The sequence below is a fragment of the Salvia miltiorrhiza genome, chromosome 5 (assembly GCF_028751815.1).
Source record: "Salvia miltiorrhiza cultivar Shanhuang (shh) chromosome 5, IMPLAD_Smil_shh, whole genome shotgun sequence".
Lineage (NCBI taxonomy): Eukaryota > Viridiplantae > Streptophyta > Magnoliopsida > Lamiales > Lamiaceae > Salvia > Salvia miltiorrhiza.
In genome coordinates this window covers 19189156-19208497 of record NC_080391.1, presented here as the reverse complement: position 1 = coordinate 19208497, position 19342 = coordinate 19189156, and the positions used below count along the sequence as shown (strand labels likewise).

General features: G+C 34.7%; 1 protein-coding gene and 1 pseudogene across 2 annotated transcripts; one reads left to right on the top strand and one right to left on the bottom strand.

The window, feature by feature from the left end:
- The first annotated feature begins 1425 nt into the window (after window positions 1-1425).
- On the top strand, window positions 1426-2062 carry LOC131025614 (geranylgeranyl pyrophosphate synthase, chloroplastic-like; annotated as a pseudogene).
- Window positions 2063-6005: 3943 nt separating this feature from the next.
- Window positions 6006-15189, bottom strand: LOC130986552 (protein DA1-like). Of its 2 annotated transcripts, none has more exons than XM_057909993.1 (12): window positions 14587-15189; window positions 13577-13715; window positions 12804-12888; window positions 12289-12490; window positions 10852-10972; window positions 8993-9076; window positions 8264-8383; window positions 7964-8176; window positions 7806-7868; window positions 7580-7698; window positions 7432-7490; window positions 6006-6575 (listed from the first exon to the last, which is right to left on the bottom strand). In XM_057909993.1, the coding sequence occupies exons 2-12, from the start codon at window positions 13685-13687 to the stop codon at window positions 6271-6273; spliced, it is 1482 nt and encodes a 493-aa protein (XP_057765976.1). In that variant the 5' UTR covers window positions 13688-13715; window positions 14587-15189; the 3' UTR covers window positions 6006-6270. The 2 variants fall into 2 exon arrangements, with proteins under 2 accessions (XP_057765976.1, XP_057765977.1); XM_057909994.1 differs by having other exon boundaries at window positions 14443-14588.
- Between the last annotated feature and the right edge of the window lie 4153 nt (window positions 15190-19342).

Here is a 19342-nt window from a genome sequence, read left to right as displayed (position 1 = left end):
CTTTCAAATTCATACAAATTTAAAGTTATAAATTAAGTAAAGAGGTCCCACTTATTTTAAGGCATAAAATAAAAGGCTTAATATTAATTATTACTCCTCTATACGAAGGTGTTGCGATCTATGTTTCGTTTGATGAAATGTATGTAAGTTGTAACATGTGTAAAATACCGTTGATACATTTGATCCATATAAATGGCACAGCAACAGAAAGTATAGCAGTGGAGAAGGATCTCATCGATGATCGATGAAAAAATAGCCATAGATATTTGTTTTTTTTTTTTTTTGAACGGTACATCGTTGTTTTAGAATCTTTAAGAAGTTGAATATTTTATAATTGGTGTCCTTTTCTCATTAATTTGGAAAAAAATAACGAACAGCAAGGCACGGGTGCTGTTAATCAAATACTAGCTAGTATATAATCCAATCGTTTCAAACTAAAAAAAAAACACACACACACATATAATCCAATAATGGCCCATGCAGCAATAAATGTGTCATCCTTTGGCCTCAAAGTAAATTGACATTAGAATTGCTACTAACGACAGGATAGAATTATGATAGTTATCTTAGAAAATTAAATTATTTTTATAATATGATCTGTCTGAAAGTTCAATTCATAAACGAGCTAGCTAGAAAATAACCACAGCACAGTTGCTGTAAACCAGTAATTGATTGAATTTATATAATAATACATAAGAGGAAATTAAATGGTGTACATAATGGATGTTACTTACCACTGTATATTTGACGATGAAATGCAATTCAATTGATAAGATATTTATCTTTTCAATGTGCGTGTGTAAATATGTGTGAATCGTAGCACTACGAAAAGTATCATATGTACATTTTTCTAAATCTAATTTCTTAAAACTAATTTTTACCATTTTTCTTATATACAAGAATTGTATTGTTTGAAATGAATAAGAATACACATACAGTGATATAAAATAGACATATAACAATTTAAACCCGTTCCATATTTTTTTTAAAAGATATTCATTTTTTTTGAAAGTGTACCAATTCCATTTTGTAATTAGTCGAGTTTGATTTTGATCGAGGTCAATCGAATTTAAATGCCACTTGTCCGGAATGACATATTAGGACAAAAGAATAATGAGGACCATATGTGTTTTGAGTCTTTTGACTTGACATACTTATTTAAAAGTTCATTTATTTAAATTCCTAAAAATTAAAATTACATTAAATCAATATTAAAATACTAAAAATTAAAAGGGTTAAGGTGCACATCCACCCCTGAACTAGACCCCCCTAGAGCGTTTAGCCCCCCATTCTCGACCTTGGTGCAAAAACCTCCCCCATAGTCTAGAATAAGGGTGCATTTAAACCCATGAAGAAAACGGCTGTTTAACGCCGTTTTCTTTATTTATTTTTTATTTTGACGTGGGTCCCACCATTTATTGTCCATCCACTGAAGCCACTGAGAATACCTGCGAGCTGGTCGGCGGCGAGGAGTCGACGGCGATGTCGGCTGCCTGTGCAATGGCGATGATCCACACGATGTCGCTGACGCACAACGACCTCCCCTGCAAGGACAACGACGACCTCTGCCACGGAAAGCCGACGAACCACAAGGTGTTCGGCGAAGACGTTGCAGTCCTGGCCGGCGTCGCGCTCCTGTGAGTTGGCGTTCGAGCACGTGGCGGTGGCGACGAGGGGATCACCGCCAGAGAGGATCTTAAGGGCTTTGGGGGAGCTGGCGAATTCGATCGGGGCGGAGGGGCTGGTGCGGGGGCAGGTGGTGGATATCTGCTCGGAGAGGATGGCGGATGTAGGGCTAGATCACCTGGAGTTCGTCCACCTCCACAAGACGGCGGCTTTGTTGTAGGGGTCGGTGGTTAAGGGAGCAAATTCCACCAATAAGACCACATATCCTAAGCTTCTCAGCGTCCAAAAATCCAAGGAATTCACCCAGGATCTCAATTGGGAAGCGCATGAGCAGCTGCTTTAATTTGATTCACACAAGGCTGCTCCCGCCGGCCGAGTTGGAGGCCGAGGACAGCATGAACTCGCCGCAGCCGTCGACGGCGTGGCCGCCGAGTGAGGCAGCGTGGTTTATCAGGTAGAGGACGGACAAGAAAATGGTGGGACCCACTTCAAAATTAAAAAAATAAAAAATTTAAAGGTAACGGCGTTAAACAACCGTTTTCTTCATGGGTTTAAATGCACCCTTATTCTAGACTATGGGGGAGGTTTTTGCACCAAGGTCGAGAATGGGGGGCTAAACGCTCTAGGGGGGTCTAGTTCAGGGGTGGATGTGCACCTTAACCCAAATTAAAATTACATTAAATCTAAATTACTAATCGCCCCTACGCCTTGCGAGAATCTGGCTCACCCGTTCTTGATGGAATTCGAGTTGCTCGAGAGTCATGTTCTTCATATCCAAGAACATGATACGATCGTCGTGGATCTCCCTCTTTAGACGATTCTTCGTTTCGTACTCACTACAAAAAAACGCCGTTTTAGCGGCGAAAATTACCGGCGACTCTCAGACGGCGGAGCGGTCGACCCATTTTTTTTAAATGCGACGGAAATACCGGCGGTGATGCTGCCGCCGATGAACTCCGGCGGCCCTACCGCTGGTAAAGATTTCGGCCACCGCAAATATATATTAAACTTTTTTTTTAATTTTAACAATATCGACGGCAAAAAGCCGCCGGCGATTAGCGGCGGTGAGATCGCCGCCGGTAAATGCGAGGCGGGTCGGGTATTTGCGGCGGAAATGGGCCGCCACTAATTGTGAAGCCCAAATCGGGCTTCAAGCCCTAACAGCAGCAGATTTTACCCAGCAGCCCCCCTGCCCCCTGCCCACCCTGCCGCTGTCGTCGCCCCCACCCTTCCTTCCTTTTGTGTGTGTGTCTCTCTCTCACCCTCTCTTCCTCTCTCTCCCCCTAATTTAAGGCCGTCTCCGCCGCCCCACCACTGCCTCCACCGCCACCGCTCCGCCGCCAACCACCACCGTACGCTCTCGTTCTCGCCATTTTATTTATTTACTATTATTTATTTGTTAGATTAAAATTAACTTTAATTAATTTATAGGATGTTTAACTATGAAGTATGATTAATTTTAATTTGTTAAATTAATTTTAAATTGATTTACTATTATTTTGTTAGATTAAAAGTAAGGGTAAATATCATGAAAACCCCTTAATTATACCCACTTTATCAAAAATACCCTGAAACTTTTGAAATATTCTCTAAACCCTCAAACTATCAGATTTTTATCAAATATATCCCGCATCTATTTTTCGGTTACCAGAAACATGATGTGACTCGCCGGATACCACAATGTAATTTATATTCTATTTTTTTAAAATGACATGGAAAAAATGACTTCGTTTTGTACCATATTCTATCGTGTTTATCGCTAATTCTAGGTTATTAGCGTGAATTTCAAACACAATAAGAGTAAATTTTAAATTTCAAAGTGGATTTTTTTAAAGGATATGGTACGAAACAACATTGTTTTTGCCATTGCATTAAAAAATAGAATATAAATTACATTGTGGCATCCGGCGAGCCACGTCATGTTTTTGGTGACCGAAAAATAGATGCGGGATATATTTGATAAAAACCTGATAGTTTGAGGGTTAATAGAACATTTTAAAAGTTCCAGGGTATTTTTGATAAAGTAGGTATACTTCAGGGATTTTCATGATATTTATCCTAAAATTAATGTTAATTAGATATATTTAAATTAATTTATAGTATGGTGAATTATGAATTAAGTAAAATAAATTTTAATTAGTTTAATTAATTTGTTAGTTTTTGGTAAAGCATGGATGAACTGATAATCATTTTATCGGTGAATTATTGTTGAATTGTGAATTATACCTAGTGGTTGATCGGAAAAGTGAGAGAATTGTCAAGTTGCTGAGAGCACGAGAATAAAATGCAATAGTATTGAAAAGTAGAGATAACCTATCTTACAGAGTGCGTGTGCATGGGTATTTATAGAATACATGTTAGGGGTAAAAGAGTAATTTCGCCTTCAAAGCATGCCTTCCGCGTGGTCGAGGGTATAATAGTAAATTTGCCCCCAAGCGGGGGATTCCGCTACTGCTTTGGTGATTTCTCTGGCAAAGGTCATTCCTCTAGCGAGAGTGACTTCTCAGGCGAAGGCCATTTCTCTGGTGAAGACCGTTACTCTGACAACATCCGTTCCTCTGGTGAGGTCCGTTTCCCCTGATAAAGGTCATTCCTCTGCTCTGCACATATTACTCCTCATCAGTTTTTAAAGTATGATTAAGTATGAATTTGTTAAATTAAGTATGCTAGTATGTGTTTAGGATGAAATGATATGTTATTATATATTGTGGGATAGATTTAATCAATTTCTTAAGGATCTTCTCCCTTTGGGATAGAAATTGATTATTTCTTAAGGATCTTCTCCCAACAAATAATTATTTTTAATTTAATTACTTTATTTTTTATTGCTTAATATGTATTGTATTGTTTCGACAATGGGGGGCAGGTAGACCTAGTATAGGCTTAGTAAATTAGGACCACTATGGTCACTATAGCTGCTGGTAGAGTCGAGCATTTGGTATTTAGGATAGTGGGGTTATGCTGTCGAAATTTCGTTTGATTCAAGTAATTTATGATATTTTTTTTTGTTTTTTTCAATTAGAATTTACAAGAATGAGTGATAATCGTATGTGGATGTACGCGAGATACAATGATCGTGCTGCATTTGAAACGAGACCTGAGAGTTTTCTTGAGTTCGCGATAAATCAAACGGCATACACAGATGGAGTAGGTAACATTAGGTGCCTGTGTAGGAAGTGTAACAATGAAGCCTTTTTATCTGTACCTACAGTCAGAGAACATGTTACTAGGCGTGGATTTGTCCACAATTACACTACCTGATTTTATCAAGGGGAATCAAACGGCGTACACAAATGGACCTCATCACTCGTCTTTGTCCTCTTAGAGGAATGCACGTCTTATTCGAGGTACAACGATTTGAACTTCCGGTTTGTTTGGAGGATCTTCCACACATTCCACCATTTGAATGCAACGCCTTTGCTACGCAAGGTGTAGAGCGTTTGGGCCTTCTCCCGAATCATGTCGTCGGAGTGCGCGAAGGGCCACTTTGCATTGGCCTCGACACACGTCGCCTCCCATAGCTTGACCTCCGAACTCACACGGGCCAGTAAGATTTGATTTAGCGGAGGTTGAGGTCGTTCCCAAGATGGCGTTCACTCACTCGATAACTCGGCCCCAATAGTGGTCGTTTTTTTATCGACAGCACGAATGGCGTCGTTTATCTCCTCGACCCATATCCGAGCGATGAGGTCCGTCTCCTCAAGGGTGTAAGTCTTATCGCCTTGATCCACGCCAACTCCTTTTCCTTGAAGGCCTGGGCCTTCCGCCGACCACGTGGGTATGCCGCCGCCTCGCTTTGGGCAGCTGTCAGTGCCGCCGCCGCGCCTTCGGCCATTTGGGTCTTGTAGGGCTCATCCCCTATGTTGAACACCGATAGGTCGTGATGGTAGTCGCTGGTAAGATGGCCATTTCAATTTTGATTTATTTTATGAATGATCTTAACTTTTATAAAATTGTTTAATTTTAATTAACTCATCAAAAATTTCAATGTCGAAAAATCATCTATAAAATTATACTTTCTTCATTCTCTAAAATTATGCAGAGAATTTTTAGCACAAGTTTTTAATAAAAAGTTATTGAATTTATTTATAGTAAAGAAAGAACCTAATTTGATTTCGGGTAAATAGAAATGCATATATATTTAACAGACGTCCAAAAAAAATGCATAATTTTAGGGGACATAGAACATATCTTGTTTTATTATAATTTATTTTTTAATATGATAATTAATTTAGTTTTTTTTTTTAAATAAAATACAGATAAGAATGTTCACGTGCATCTGGCGCAGATTCTAGTACGTATTCAAGCTTCGAAATTATTCAGCTTAGTTATTTTTTCTTATGAGAGAACATTCAACTTAGTTAAGCAAAGAGAAAGGATAAAATTCTAAAATCAATTTTTTTTTACTTATTTTCTGTAAAAAAATCATGTACGTGTGTGAATCTATACAATGCAATGTTCATGAATAATTCCTCAAAACCTATTCTGAAACCCCTTCTGTGCTGACAAGCATTTACCTCTCTATATACCGCCGGCCTTAGATGCTAATACATAAAAAAAAAAAAAAAAAAAAAAACTAAGCTAATTACTCACAAAAATAATCATAGCAATGATAATAAAATCCATTAAAAGTTGGAAGCAGATTTAGTAAGGAAAATTTCCAGTCTTTCGGATGCAATCGAGAGTCCTCTGCAACCCAAACTTGATCACCGCTTGATGGCCAGCTCGAAAACCATTTCCATACACCACAGAAGGATCTGTGGCCATCTGATGTTTGAAGAACTTGCTAAGCTTCTTGTCGAATGGAGACGTCGATCCCTTCCCTGACGACGAATTGGAGGTTGATGCATTGTTGTTATCAGACATCGATAGGATCTGAGACTCCAACCACATGCTGGCGATGACCTGACATATACCCTCCTCCACGTCTTGTCTCAGAGCTCGATAACCTGAGACGAGACAAACATATTATCAGCACAAGAAGAATGAGAGTGGCGAAGACATGGACACGGAGATGCACGTCGTAGCACCCGGAGAAGACTTAACTTCTTGTTAAGATCAGTGATTCTTTGCTAATTATAGCTAAACAGGCTGCCTTTTTTATTAAGTGATACAGAAAAGTTCATCTCGTTTAGGATCCTCTTTGGCTGCGAATTTATTATAAGAAAAGATAGGAACTTTTTATCATATATTCTCTAGGGTGGAAAAAAGGTATATCCCACCTTTTTTTTGACGTGTTAAATGGGAACATATTATCACATCAATACGGTATCAATACCCCATGATAATATTATCATGAGTAGGAGTAAAAAGGAAGGAAAATAGGCTACTCCGGAAAGTTTTTTATCTGCTCGGAAAAATTATCCACCCTATGGAATTAGTGAAAACAATGGAAAAATAGTGAAAATATATTATATTTTCCACCCTTTTTCATAAAAGAGAATGCACCCTTAGAAGTTACTTTAGTGTTGTATCATAGACTTATCCATAAACCATTTTATTGTAAAATGCCTAAGGAAGACAGAAAATATCATATTTTTACGTCAATATCTACTATAGATCATCATATTGTTTAGCATTTTATATGGGTTTCAGGGTTCATAATTTTAGGGTGTTTAGTGGGGAAATTTTATGTAGGGATTTACTTTTTACTTTAATTTCAACTTTTCCCATGTTACGTACACATAATTGTGTCAAATTAGCGAGCACTCAACTCTAATTTGGGGGTAACGATCTCAATCGCGGAATCAAAATCAAAATCAATTAAACTTAAAAGTATAGTTTTTTATAGGCAGAATCACGTACCGTTAAGTCGCAACCAGGCATGCATCATCTCATGAGCCAATATCGTTCCAGTCAGTAACCTGCAGGCAAGAGAAAATCTGGAAAAATGAAATCGAAACTAAAATGGAACTTGTGACAAGTCCCAAACAGAAAAATGAGTCCAAACTACCTTGGAAGACCATATAGAATGAGGATTGCTGTCACTTCACAATGGCGTGTTAATTTGTACGGCTCCGTTATCATGTCCATGACTCGGTTTCCAGCTCCAATCCTTGGCCGCCGTGATATCTGGTCATCCAAATGGAAAATAAGATTGTGAGATTATTTTGAAAAAAGACTGATTAAGTTACTGGAAAAAGGCAAAAAATCTGAAAAATGATCACAGAAGCTCTTACGCTGGTGATTGTCTGTTCCTCAGAGAGACAAAGACCTCGAGTTTCAGGCATGTGATGATGCCCCTGGCAAGAAAGACGGGCAACTCATATAAGCTTTAGTTGATGAAAGCTATAATAGGGGATAGGTAAGCCTGCAAATGTTACGTTTCGTATCTTACATGCCGCTCTCCTCCCATGGCTTGATTCAGTGCCTGCTTCTCAACCAAGAACAAGGGAACTTGCTGCGTCAGTCTCATGTTTAATCCTTTGAAGAACTCCTGTATATCGCGAAAAAGGGGCTGACATTCATGAGTATCCATAATTGCTGAGTCCAGGCACTCCAAGCAGAGTTTTCGACCGTCGTTAAGGGCAGCATATCTTGCATCCCATGACTGCAACAAGCAAAAGATCCAAAGTAAAGATTTTGTGGTGACAGCGAGAGGTTGCTGAGATTTAGTGACGGTAAACTCCACACTTACCTCCATTCGCTCACAACTACAGCATCGAGGAGTGCCATCGTGCTCATGCTTAGGGCAGTACTTCTGGGACCAGAAAGGATGCGCCCTATATTCAATAAGACCAGCTGCATTTGTTGGAATCTGTGTATATGAAAGCGATAAACATTATATATATATCGTAAAGAATTATACAACCTTTCCAATTTGAAAAAAATAAATAAATAGAAAATGATCTACAGTTTTTGAAGATACAGAGGCATTAGTAAAAACAGTCTAAATATACAGAATTTCAATATCAAAATGAACCATTCAAAATATCCCTCTCTCACGGGTCCAGCTGTTCTCATATGCCTGGAATTGTCTCTATGATATTAGGAATAGTTAAAAACAATCTAACTATTCTTCGCTGGCCAAGGAAGAATTTCCTCATCCACCAACAAATTTTCAGATGGATAATTTCTTCATATTCCTAAAAGCTAGAGCATCTTTTTAATGGTGATATCGAAAAGGGATTATAAAATTAGGACTTAATAACCAAAAAACAGTATAACCATTACTTATGCATTTAGTCATCTTTCTCGTGCCTACAAGTCCCAACCATCACACCTATCACTTCTCAGCAGATTGCAGAGCTGGTTGAAAAACAACTTTGTTTAGCAGCACAAAATGCATATCATCAAGGAAAAGAACTTTTACCTGAGCATTTTTTAGACAGAATGAATATGATAATCCGTGGGTTGAGATACTTACGAAGTGTCTGCAGACATCACATTTTGGATGATGAGACTCCTTGTAGCAAGTTTTATGGTAAGGGTAGCTACCAGACACGGAAAACTGTCAACAGAGATACCAACTTCAATCAATTAATTCATCAAATGGAAGTTAGGTCATATTAAATGTGAGCACAATTGCAAATACAATATTTTTATAATACAGTCATCTAGATTGCTCTCTGAATTAACATTCTTTTACAGAATTTACCAATATGCACAAATGCTATGTTTGGTTTGTTTAGGCTAGTAGGCCTATGAAGCTCTCTATCATATGATAATCAGATTTATTTCCTGACCTTTGTTCAATGGTCAAATTCTACAAGATCAAACCTGTGCCAATGATAAATGATATATAAAAAAAGAGAAAAAATAAATTAATATTAAATAAAAATAAAGTGGAAGAACCCAGATTCCTAATTCAAACTTGAAAATTTATGATTCTCAAAGAATGAGGGGCAAGGGGGTTGATCGAGAAAGATCTCTTGTATTTTGAATTATTAATGGTTGAGATTAATTTCAATTATTTACTGCTTAGTATAGTATTTTTTATTGTTGATAAGTTTTAGAAGGTTAAATAAGTAAATTTATCATTTTATATAATCAATAGGGCTATTTTTATGGGATTCAGATTTTGTTATACGGTAGGTTTTATTTATTTATTTTTATTTTTATTGGCTTGTAACCGGCATTTTTTCTACTTATTTTTGCTATCACGATCACCGCTGCTTCGCCGACACAGAAGATGGATAAAAATGATTAATCATTTTACTGAAATTAACGTATATGCAGTTGTATCCCTTAATATTTGTATTCATAGTTTTGTTATTTGAAATGTGTTGATTATGCATTGTAATCTGAATATGTATGTGTTCGCGCGAGGAATGTATTGATTTTGTATCTCATTATTTGATTGTTATGCTTGTATAATTGTGTGGTAATGCATATTTGTTTATGTTGTTGTACAACGTTAAAATACGTTAGACTATCTTAATGCAACTCCAACATTATATTCATGCACCTACACAAATACTTCTACGCAACTAAGTCTACAACCATAAGCTCATGCAACAAATAACTATCCGAACCCAAAATATTACATGCAACTCAACTGCATGTAATATGAAATCCAAGACAAAATTGAAACAAAATATTCGGTTTTTGTTTTGAGGAAGTGGACATTGTTTATTTTTTTGTGTTTTGATGCTAATTGATGCAGAAGGCCATAGGTTTGAAGAAGATGGAGATACAACTTTTGAAGAAGACGTGAGTTTTTTATTGCTCCTCTTTCAACGACACATTCATTTATCTCTTCACTTTTATGCCCCTATGTGATAAATAATTTTTTGTCTTTAATCACCTATGTCAATGTCAATCGTGGTCATTTATTGTTTATTGATTAAGGGTGTAGATTAATTTCTACATTCTTATCTTAAGTGTGATTTTTATTTTAACTCAACCAAAGATCAAATAAGAATGGACAAATATGGTGAGAATGGAGAATAATTGCATAAACCAGTATATATGTTGCAAAAGCTGCTTGTAATTTGCATAAGCTACTTATAATGACTGCATAACGAAATTTAATTAATTAGATAAAATTTTCGCTCCCTCCAGGGTTCGAATCCTAGGAAAAATTTTGTGCAGTATTATACTGTAGCTCATGCAACACTATAAACTGGCTTATGCAATCATTTTTATTTATAACGAAAGATAGCATTCTCAGTATAACTCATCCCTATATATATATACATATATTTACACTTTTTTGAGAAACAAAAACAATTTATATGATGAAAAGAAACTTTTTATAAGATGGACGTATCATAATTTGATTACCTCATAATCAGATATCGGTTGGTTACATCCACGGCATCTAAAACATTGTGGGTGCCAGAGGGCATTCATGCAACTCAAAAATCTTCCATGCCCAATTTCAATATTACAGCCAGCACAGATCCTATCACAGCAAAAGCAAGATAGGAAGATTACATCAGGAGCTACATAAAAATTATGAAAATGAAGTCGAGTTATACACAAAAAATCTGCATGGAAGGAATATCTAGGAAATAGAGGTAAATTTTAAAGCCAATCTAAAACTTAAAAAACGTAAGAGGAATGTTTAGAAGATAATGTCTAGAATTTATGGGGCTCTCGAGTGACAAATTCTCTCCATCAGTGAGAAAGCATAACAGCTTCCTTCAATTTTATTTAAAATACTATATGGGTTTTCATTCACTGTCATCTAAAACCTAAAGCCTCCTTGATGAGGAGGCAAGTAGCATTAGATATAAGGTGTCGTAAGCAAACACCTAATCTTGAACTCAAAATCTAGCTAAACAATATTACTGGACTATTTCCAACCAAGAGAAACAACTCATTTGCACTGCCAAAAGGTACAAGCCCCAGATGCAACCAATAGCAAAATTTTGGAGTTCCTTCTTCAAGTTCAGCATTGATCTTGTCCCACAAAAAATATAGAAGACCCATACTTTACATGGATTCTATAAATCACGTTATTAGTACAGAACAATACATCAATTGATCTCCAGTCCGTGATTTCCATGTATTCTAGGTTTTGAAATGTCCTTTCTTTTAGTAAAATAGCTTTATTGTGAGCGAGAATAGAGAACAATATATGGTCAAGTTGGCAATAGCAAGCAAACCACAATATCCATTTACATAATGAACATCTAGTTCATATCTGAAAAGGGAAATCTATGATGATCATTAATCCATGACTAAGCGCCAGTCTCCAGAGGTGTGCACGACTTGCATTTTTACACAGTTGACAAAGACTAGTAAAGGTAATATGATCAAATCCAAGAAAGGAATATGGTATGGTTATACCTATAAACCATTCTTAACCTCTACAATATTAAAGGATGAATTCATTGTGAAAAATGATGAATCCACATTAATTGATCTTTTGCCCCAATGGGGCTCAAACCCAGGAGGGCCAGGACCACTATCTCATTCTGAAAAATGACGAATTCACTGTAGATCTTCACGATCTAAGGGTTGAAAATAGTTCTTATATTATATTTGACTAAATGGAATGCCAGGATTCACGCTGAATAATGCATCTTTCATGGTAATGCATTTTATATATTATGATAATACATTCATTTATGACAACCACATATTATACAAAGATCGACAGTCCATATTGGTTCTTACTTCTTAATTCCTACGAAAAAGTTTTTGTTTGATTCTCACCATATATTTATATAAATCTGGCAATCGTAATTGTCACAACAGTATGTCAGCATGTACCTGAAGCTGGTGGAATAGGGGAACGTTATAGGTTGGTAAAGGTTATCATTTCCATATCCATATCCATATTCATATCCACTTCCGTATCCATATCCATTTCCAGTATCATTTCTGCTCCATGAATCTGGTTGAGAATCTACAACCAAACTCTCCTGGAGGGCCCTCGCCAGTTGTTCATCATCTTCCAATTGTGGCTCTTTCTCTGTACCACATCAGATATGCACAAAATTATGCATTAATAAACTGTTACTAGAACATGAAAATTAGACCGTATTCTAGATCCAGCAAAGCAAGGCCCTTTAAAACATTGATCGAATGCTATTGAAACCTTCCGTAAGAGAAGGATAAAAGATAAATTGTAGAAAAGTCTTCAGGAAAGATAGATACTAGGGGACCAATTAATAGCACGCAACCTTCAGTTTTCCTGGATATATAATTATGCTAAAAGCATTTTCATGTTTATTTATATTCACAAAGCTGAAAATATTATGAATACAGATAACCATAGATCTCACCAACTGTAGATTTTCCTTTCACGTCTTCCTCTGAAAGCGATAATGCAATAGCACGGTCTATATCTTCAGTCTCTCTCCATGAATTCTAAACCAATGTGCAGCCAGATGTAAGCTTTGGTAGGAAGATTCATAAGTATAAAACAAAAGTTAATTCACAAGGATATACTTAAAACTCCAGAGTGGAACTAAAAAGTTAAGAAAATGAATTTATTCCCTTAATCTATTCGAACAATATTGGGCTCTAATAATAGCTGATGTAATCTGGCAGAGCAAGAAGTTCAAATCACCTAAATCTAAGGTACAAGCAAGCTAGTGACTTGAAGAGAATGAGACTGAACATTAGTTGCATAGCTTTGATGTTGTTCTATCAATTGGGAGAATGTCTCTACGTTTATGACCCCACATTCTTTTATGCCCTAGTTTATAGGTGCTTAAGTCATCACCAGTCGTAGTAAGGCAGATTACAATATGAGAACAAGCAGTTTTTTAAGATAGGAGATCATAGACTAATATATTATGGATCTGATATTGATAAATAGAGAAAGGCGTGGGGAAATTGATAGTAAGTTTCTTGCAAAACCAATGTGTCCATTTTCATTTCAGATTGATTACAGACACCCAACTTTAATACCTCTAACTAAGCAATGTTGTTTCATTATTCTTGAACTTGATCTAACATTCCAAATATTTAATGATTGGAGTAATTTAATGCTACTAGTCAGTCCCATGTGGAAAAAGAGACAAAAATATATATTAATGTAACAAATACTTACCAATGATGCAGATTGATGAGTCTCTGCAGTATCCGCTCCATATCTCCAATCACTATGCCCGTCCAAAACTTTATGGTCTGAACACTTGAAGATTTTGCTAAGCCAGCCCATTATGTGAATTAATCAATGAAGTGTTTACCTGAGGCAGACTATTTAGTAAAGCAGCAGAAGGATAAAGTTCGAAAGAACCTTCGACAAAAGCAAAGGAAAAAAGATATACACCACACAACGACAGAAGAATGGCAGAAGCTTTCGGGTCTAATCTCCTCTATTATAAAACTGGAGACTGAAACTTTTTTACCCATTTCATCTATCTATAAGAATCAGATGTCTCAGTTTTTACCAGGGTATGTTCATTGGCAAAGCAAATACCTTAACTGGATAACAAGAATCTACAAAACATTTTGAGCTGTGCACCACATTATGTATTTGTCTGAGATCACCTAGAATCAAAATTAGATGATCTCAAACAAGAAAATTCTTCGAAGCAATAAATGCTCGAATTGTAAAACCCAAAGAAATCTCAATCCATTCCAAAAACAGTTTCGACAGAGCAAAAAACATGCGATTTATACAGAAACAGCTTGACATTTAATAACATCCCAGTTTCTCTAAAAAATTTGAACTCACAACAACTTCTCTTTCTCAGACATTCCAGAATAGGTAAAACCACCAATATAAATCACATAGAAATGTGGCAAACTAGAAGCAAAATCTCTAACTCAGTAAGATTCAAATTGAATTGCAGTTTGAAACCTTGAATGATATAGCCAACTGAATGCAGCAGCCAAAAACCAATGCATAATTACATATAACAATGCAAACCAACACTGCAATCAGTTATGACTCTAGAAAAAACCACATACTTCAAAAATCAAATGGCACAGATTGCATAACAATGGATTGATCCAGCTCAATTTCTACAGACAAATTCAGAGAGAATACAGATGCTTCGTTTGAACAGATGATTGAAAAGAAGGAAAATATTAAGTATTTGACTAGTAGCTGACCTGAAAATAGACCCCATTAACTCCAGCAATGGTTGATGCAGAAGGCACTCAAGATCACAGACATAAAACAAATTTTCTCCAAAAGCAGCAAGGATCAGAACAATTTAAAAAATTCTGAACGTACCCTTTTGATGCTTTTAGCCCACAAAGAATCTTTGCGGCAAAAAGAATGCTTTTTTGCAAGATATAAATCAATCAAGAATCTTTTGGTTCTCAATCCCCCAACCCCAAGGGAAAAGAAATAAAAATAAATAAATAAAAACCTTAACTATTAAGAAATAGAATAGCTCAATGATATGACATGAATGAATGCCCCAGGCGTTTCTTCTTCTTCTTCTTGTGTTACAAATAGTCAATCAAAAAATCAAAACAAATCGCGTGGCAAAAACTTGTTGCACAGTGTGAATGCGAAAAGCAAGATTTCAAAGTCAAAGTAAGACAAATATTTGTTTTATGAGATATTATGATATAAGCAAATTAAGTTTAGAGCCCGAGCGGTGGACTAATACGAAATACTATCAAAAGCAACAGTCTTTCAAAAAAAAAGAAATACTATCAAAACAAAACAACTCTCCTCCTCAAAAAAACAATGAAACATCAACTGAATAAAAAAAGTTTTACAGAAAGATTTAATTTGATCAATTGCCGATTTATCATATGTATGGAATATATTTTATTTACGTGAATGTGTGATACAACTCCAAAGGAAATATTATATATAAACAGTGAAATTGTTATTTTTCGTGAGAAGTGAAATTAATGAATAAGATATTATATGGAGTATTATTTTTTTTTTTTGAAGCGTTATATGGAGTATTATTGAATAATCATATTAAAAGAAGGGTGGTTATTAGCCTGTAAATACATGGACTTTTTATGTTTTCTTAAATTTAACATGACTTTTATTTTTAGCCCACAAATACACGAACTTATCATTTTTTCTGATTTTTGATATCGACGTGAAAAAACTCTATTTATTGTTGAGGTGGAGGCCGGAATACATGACGTGGACTATGAAATATGCACTTGAATAGAATAATTTGATTCATTATTTTGATTTGAGAGTGAATGACATGGTATCCCGACCTTCACGTTAATAGTAAATTAGAATTTTTTTTCTTGTCGATGTCAAAAATCAGAAAAAATGCTAAGTTCGTGTATTTGTAGGCTAAAAATAAAAGTCATGTTAAATTTCAGAAAATATAAAATGTTCGTGTATTTACAGGCTAATAACCCTTAAAAGAATTAGAAAAAAAATTCGCTCCCTCCAAAATTTAGACCCATGTAATTTTTTTTTTAAAAATATTAAAAAAATATAGTGAGATCATATATATATATATATATATATATATATATATATATATTTGTGTGTGTGCGTGTGTGTGTGTGTGTTCAAGGGTCGAGCTGACGGTTTTCCTATTTTTTTCTTATTAAATCACATTATTCCAAAATGAAATACATGTCACTTTTAGTGTGACGGATGGAGTAATACATTAACACCCAAATATATAATAAAATTTGCATTTTATTAAATTTCAAGTAAAAAGTTATAATTTGCATGTACAAATAAATTACAATTTTCAAATTACAAAATGGAACAAGTAACTAAAGTTACTAAAAGAATTTACTAGAACTACACTAATAGTATCAAATTTCAATTTTAAAAAAAATATTAAAAAATCAAAAAAGGCGTCGATTTTGGACGGTTAACCGGCAGTTTTGGGCCCAACCGTTAATAGTTGGTTTTTCGATTCACACATCTTAGCTCCGTAACCGGATCGGACCTTTGACGGTTCCGGCCCGTGATCAACGGTCCGATTCCGAACAGTTGACTTCGGGCCGGTTCAGCCGGACCCGGTTCTAACTGGGCATCACTAGTCGTGAGTAAATGGGTTTCACCCCCAAATCATAGTTTTTGTTTTTAATTTTTTTTTTGCCATTTTTTTATTTATGAAAACTTAATAAACTAAAAATAAAAAATATACTATTAAAGTTATTTTAACACAAAAATGCTACTATTTTCATATTTTATCCATATGAATACAATTTCCTATTACTATATGTTTTAGCTACAATAAGGTGTTGCCTCTAATTTATATCACTTGCTTCATTTTAAAACATATAAAAATAATTTAGAAATGTATATTAATTACATAAAATTAATATATTCTTGTATTTTGTTTTACAAAATGAAAATAACACCAAAGTAAATAGATAACTATCTGCTAAGAAACATTAAAAATAAAAATAAAAATAAAATGTTAATTTTTTACTATAATTTAAAGGAATATCCAAAACCATAGATCCAATTTTTATAAAGTAAAAGAATGCTGTGAACTATGCAGATTATTTTATATAAGTACTACAGAAATAATCTACTATTAAAAATGGAACTATCATTTAGTAGAACATTGTGATTTATTCATTCTCTCTTTTACAAAAAGCTAGATAGTCAAGTTGTGTAATTAGCTTATTTCTCATTAAATGTTTTGTGCCATTTGCATGTGTGGGCTAATCAAATGGGCCTTCTAATATCCATTGAGCTTTGGACTATCCAGAAGAACAAAATAAATTAAAGCCCAACTTTTGTCTTCCAAGGTAATGGAATTATAAGAATAAACATCCAAAGTAACATATTTTGATTCTTTAATAATACTCCCTCCGTCCCACAAATTTTGATGCATTTATTTTCGGCATGAGAATTAAGGAGTTGTAGATTAGTATTTTAAGTGTGTAGGTAATAAAGTAGAAGTGTGTAAGTAATAAAGTAGAAAAATGATAATTAAGTATAATTAAGAACCCTTAACCTAATTGTTACTACATTTAAAAATGCACCAAGATTCGTGGGATGGTCCAAAAAATAATATGCATCAAGGTTCATGGAACGGAGGGAATACAACCTACAGAGTAATTCATTCATCACACAAAAATCAAAATACTTAAGAACATGCACTAAAAATATAGTAAATCGGAAATAAAACAAAACTTTCCCGCAATTTTGTAATCTTGACTTTAAAGTTAAATTTTTTCTAATGTATTTATAAATTATTCTCTCCGTATATGAAAAGATCTTTTAAGGAAACATGGCATGAGTTTTAAGAAAATTTGTATTGTTTATTTAATGAGGGGAGAAAGGGGCTCACAAATTAAGAAAAATAGAAAAACTTAATTAAGCTAGTGAGTGAAAAAGGGGTCCACAAGTTAGTGAGTGGAGATAGAGAGACCCATAAATTATTACTAAAAATAGACGAGAACATCTTTTTGTGGATGGACCAAAATGACAAATTAAGACATCTTTTCGTGACATTTTAAAAGTTTATAAGCTCCTTTAAACTATTTGATAAAATAAGTTTCTAGACAACTTATAATAAGATATAAAAATAAGGTCCAAGAGTTTATAAGTTTCTCAAAAGATAAGTTCATTTCACATACATCTCTCTCCAATTTTCTTTCTTTAATAAAGATTTTTTTTTTCTCTACGCAAAATTCTTTCACTAGCTTATAATTTCAATTATATAAACACTTTAATAATTTATAAGTTGTTGAAAAATAGTTGTATTTATAAATTGTTGAAAAAAAAAGTAGAACTTTTAAAACTTTTAAACTTTTTAAAATAAACTTATCAAACATCGTCTAACTCGCTTTACTTGCATGTTCTCGTGATAACGACTTATTTTCAAAACACCATCGGTTGGCTTCTACTTCTGCATGATGAGATCGAAATAAGCAGAATTTATTGAACTCGAAAATTTTCAAACACGATCAATTTCCAGCGGACGTGGAATGCATAAAAGTTAAATATTCATTATATGATCTAGAAAATCAAAGTTTCATAATACAAAAGCAGAATAAAGCTTATTGGAGGGATCGGAGGGCCATCTTCGGCAATTATTGGACAATCGTAAGGCCCAAAGCAACAATCTAGACAGTTCATGTTGGTACTGTTAGTTTTTTTTTTTTTAGAACGTTTGGTTTAAATTATTGTTTCACCCTTAATTATTGAATTCAAAATTAAATACCTATTTTTATTTTATAAAGACAAAAAATAGCTATAAGTACTCAAAAAAAAATAATAATAAAAAAATACTTTATGGCTTAAAATACCATGTCTTTAATTGCCGAATTCAAAATTATATAGCTATTTTTTAATTTTACAAAGATAAAAGTACCCGTAAGTACTCATAAAGATTTTAAGAATATTCACTTTTTGGCTTAAAGTACTATTTTAATTTGGCCTTAATCAACGAATTCATGATTAAATAACTACAGTTTGTAAAGATACAAAATAGCCATAATAACAAAAAATATTTTTAAAAAATAGTCACTTTTGAGTTAAAAATCTATTTTGTCCTTAATTGCCGAATTCAAGATTAAATTCACGACAAAAAACTATCGAGGTGGTTTTTTTAACACAACATTGAATTTGTAAAAATGGGGATAATCAGCATATATTTCTCTCCTCGTTGAGAGCCTTGATATTTCTCCTAGTCGAGATCCTTGCTTTTTCTCCTCGTTGAGAAATTTTTGCTTCCTTCGGTGATTTTTCTCGCTCTTCTTCCCCATGGAAGACCAAATGGCTGGACTAAACCTTTCAAATGAAGATGATGAACTCCTGCTTGACGACGAAGTCACCGATGACTCCAGGATTCATGTCGATTTATGCTTGATGGGCAGATTCCTCACGGACCAACCTATCAATTTCAACCTTATGCGAAGTCGTTAAGCCAGTGTCCGGAGGCCAGGCAAGGGAGTGTTT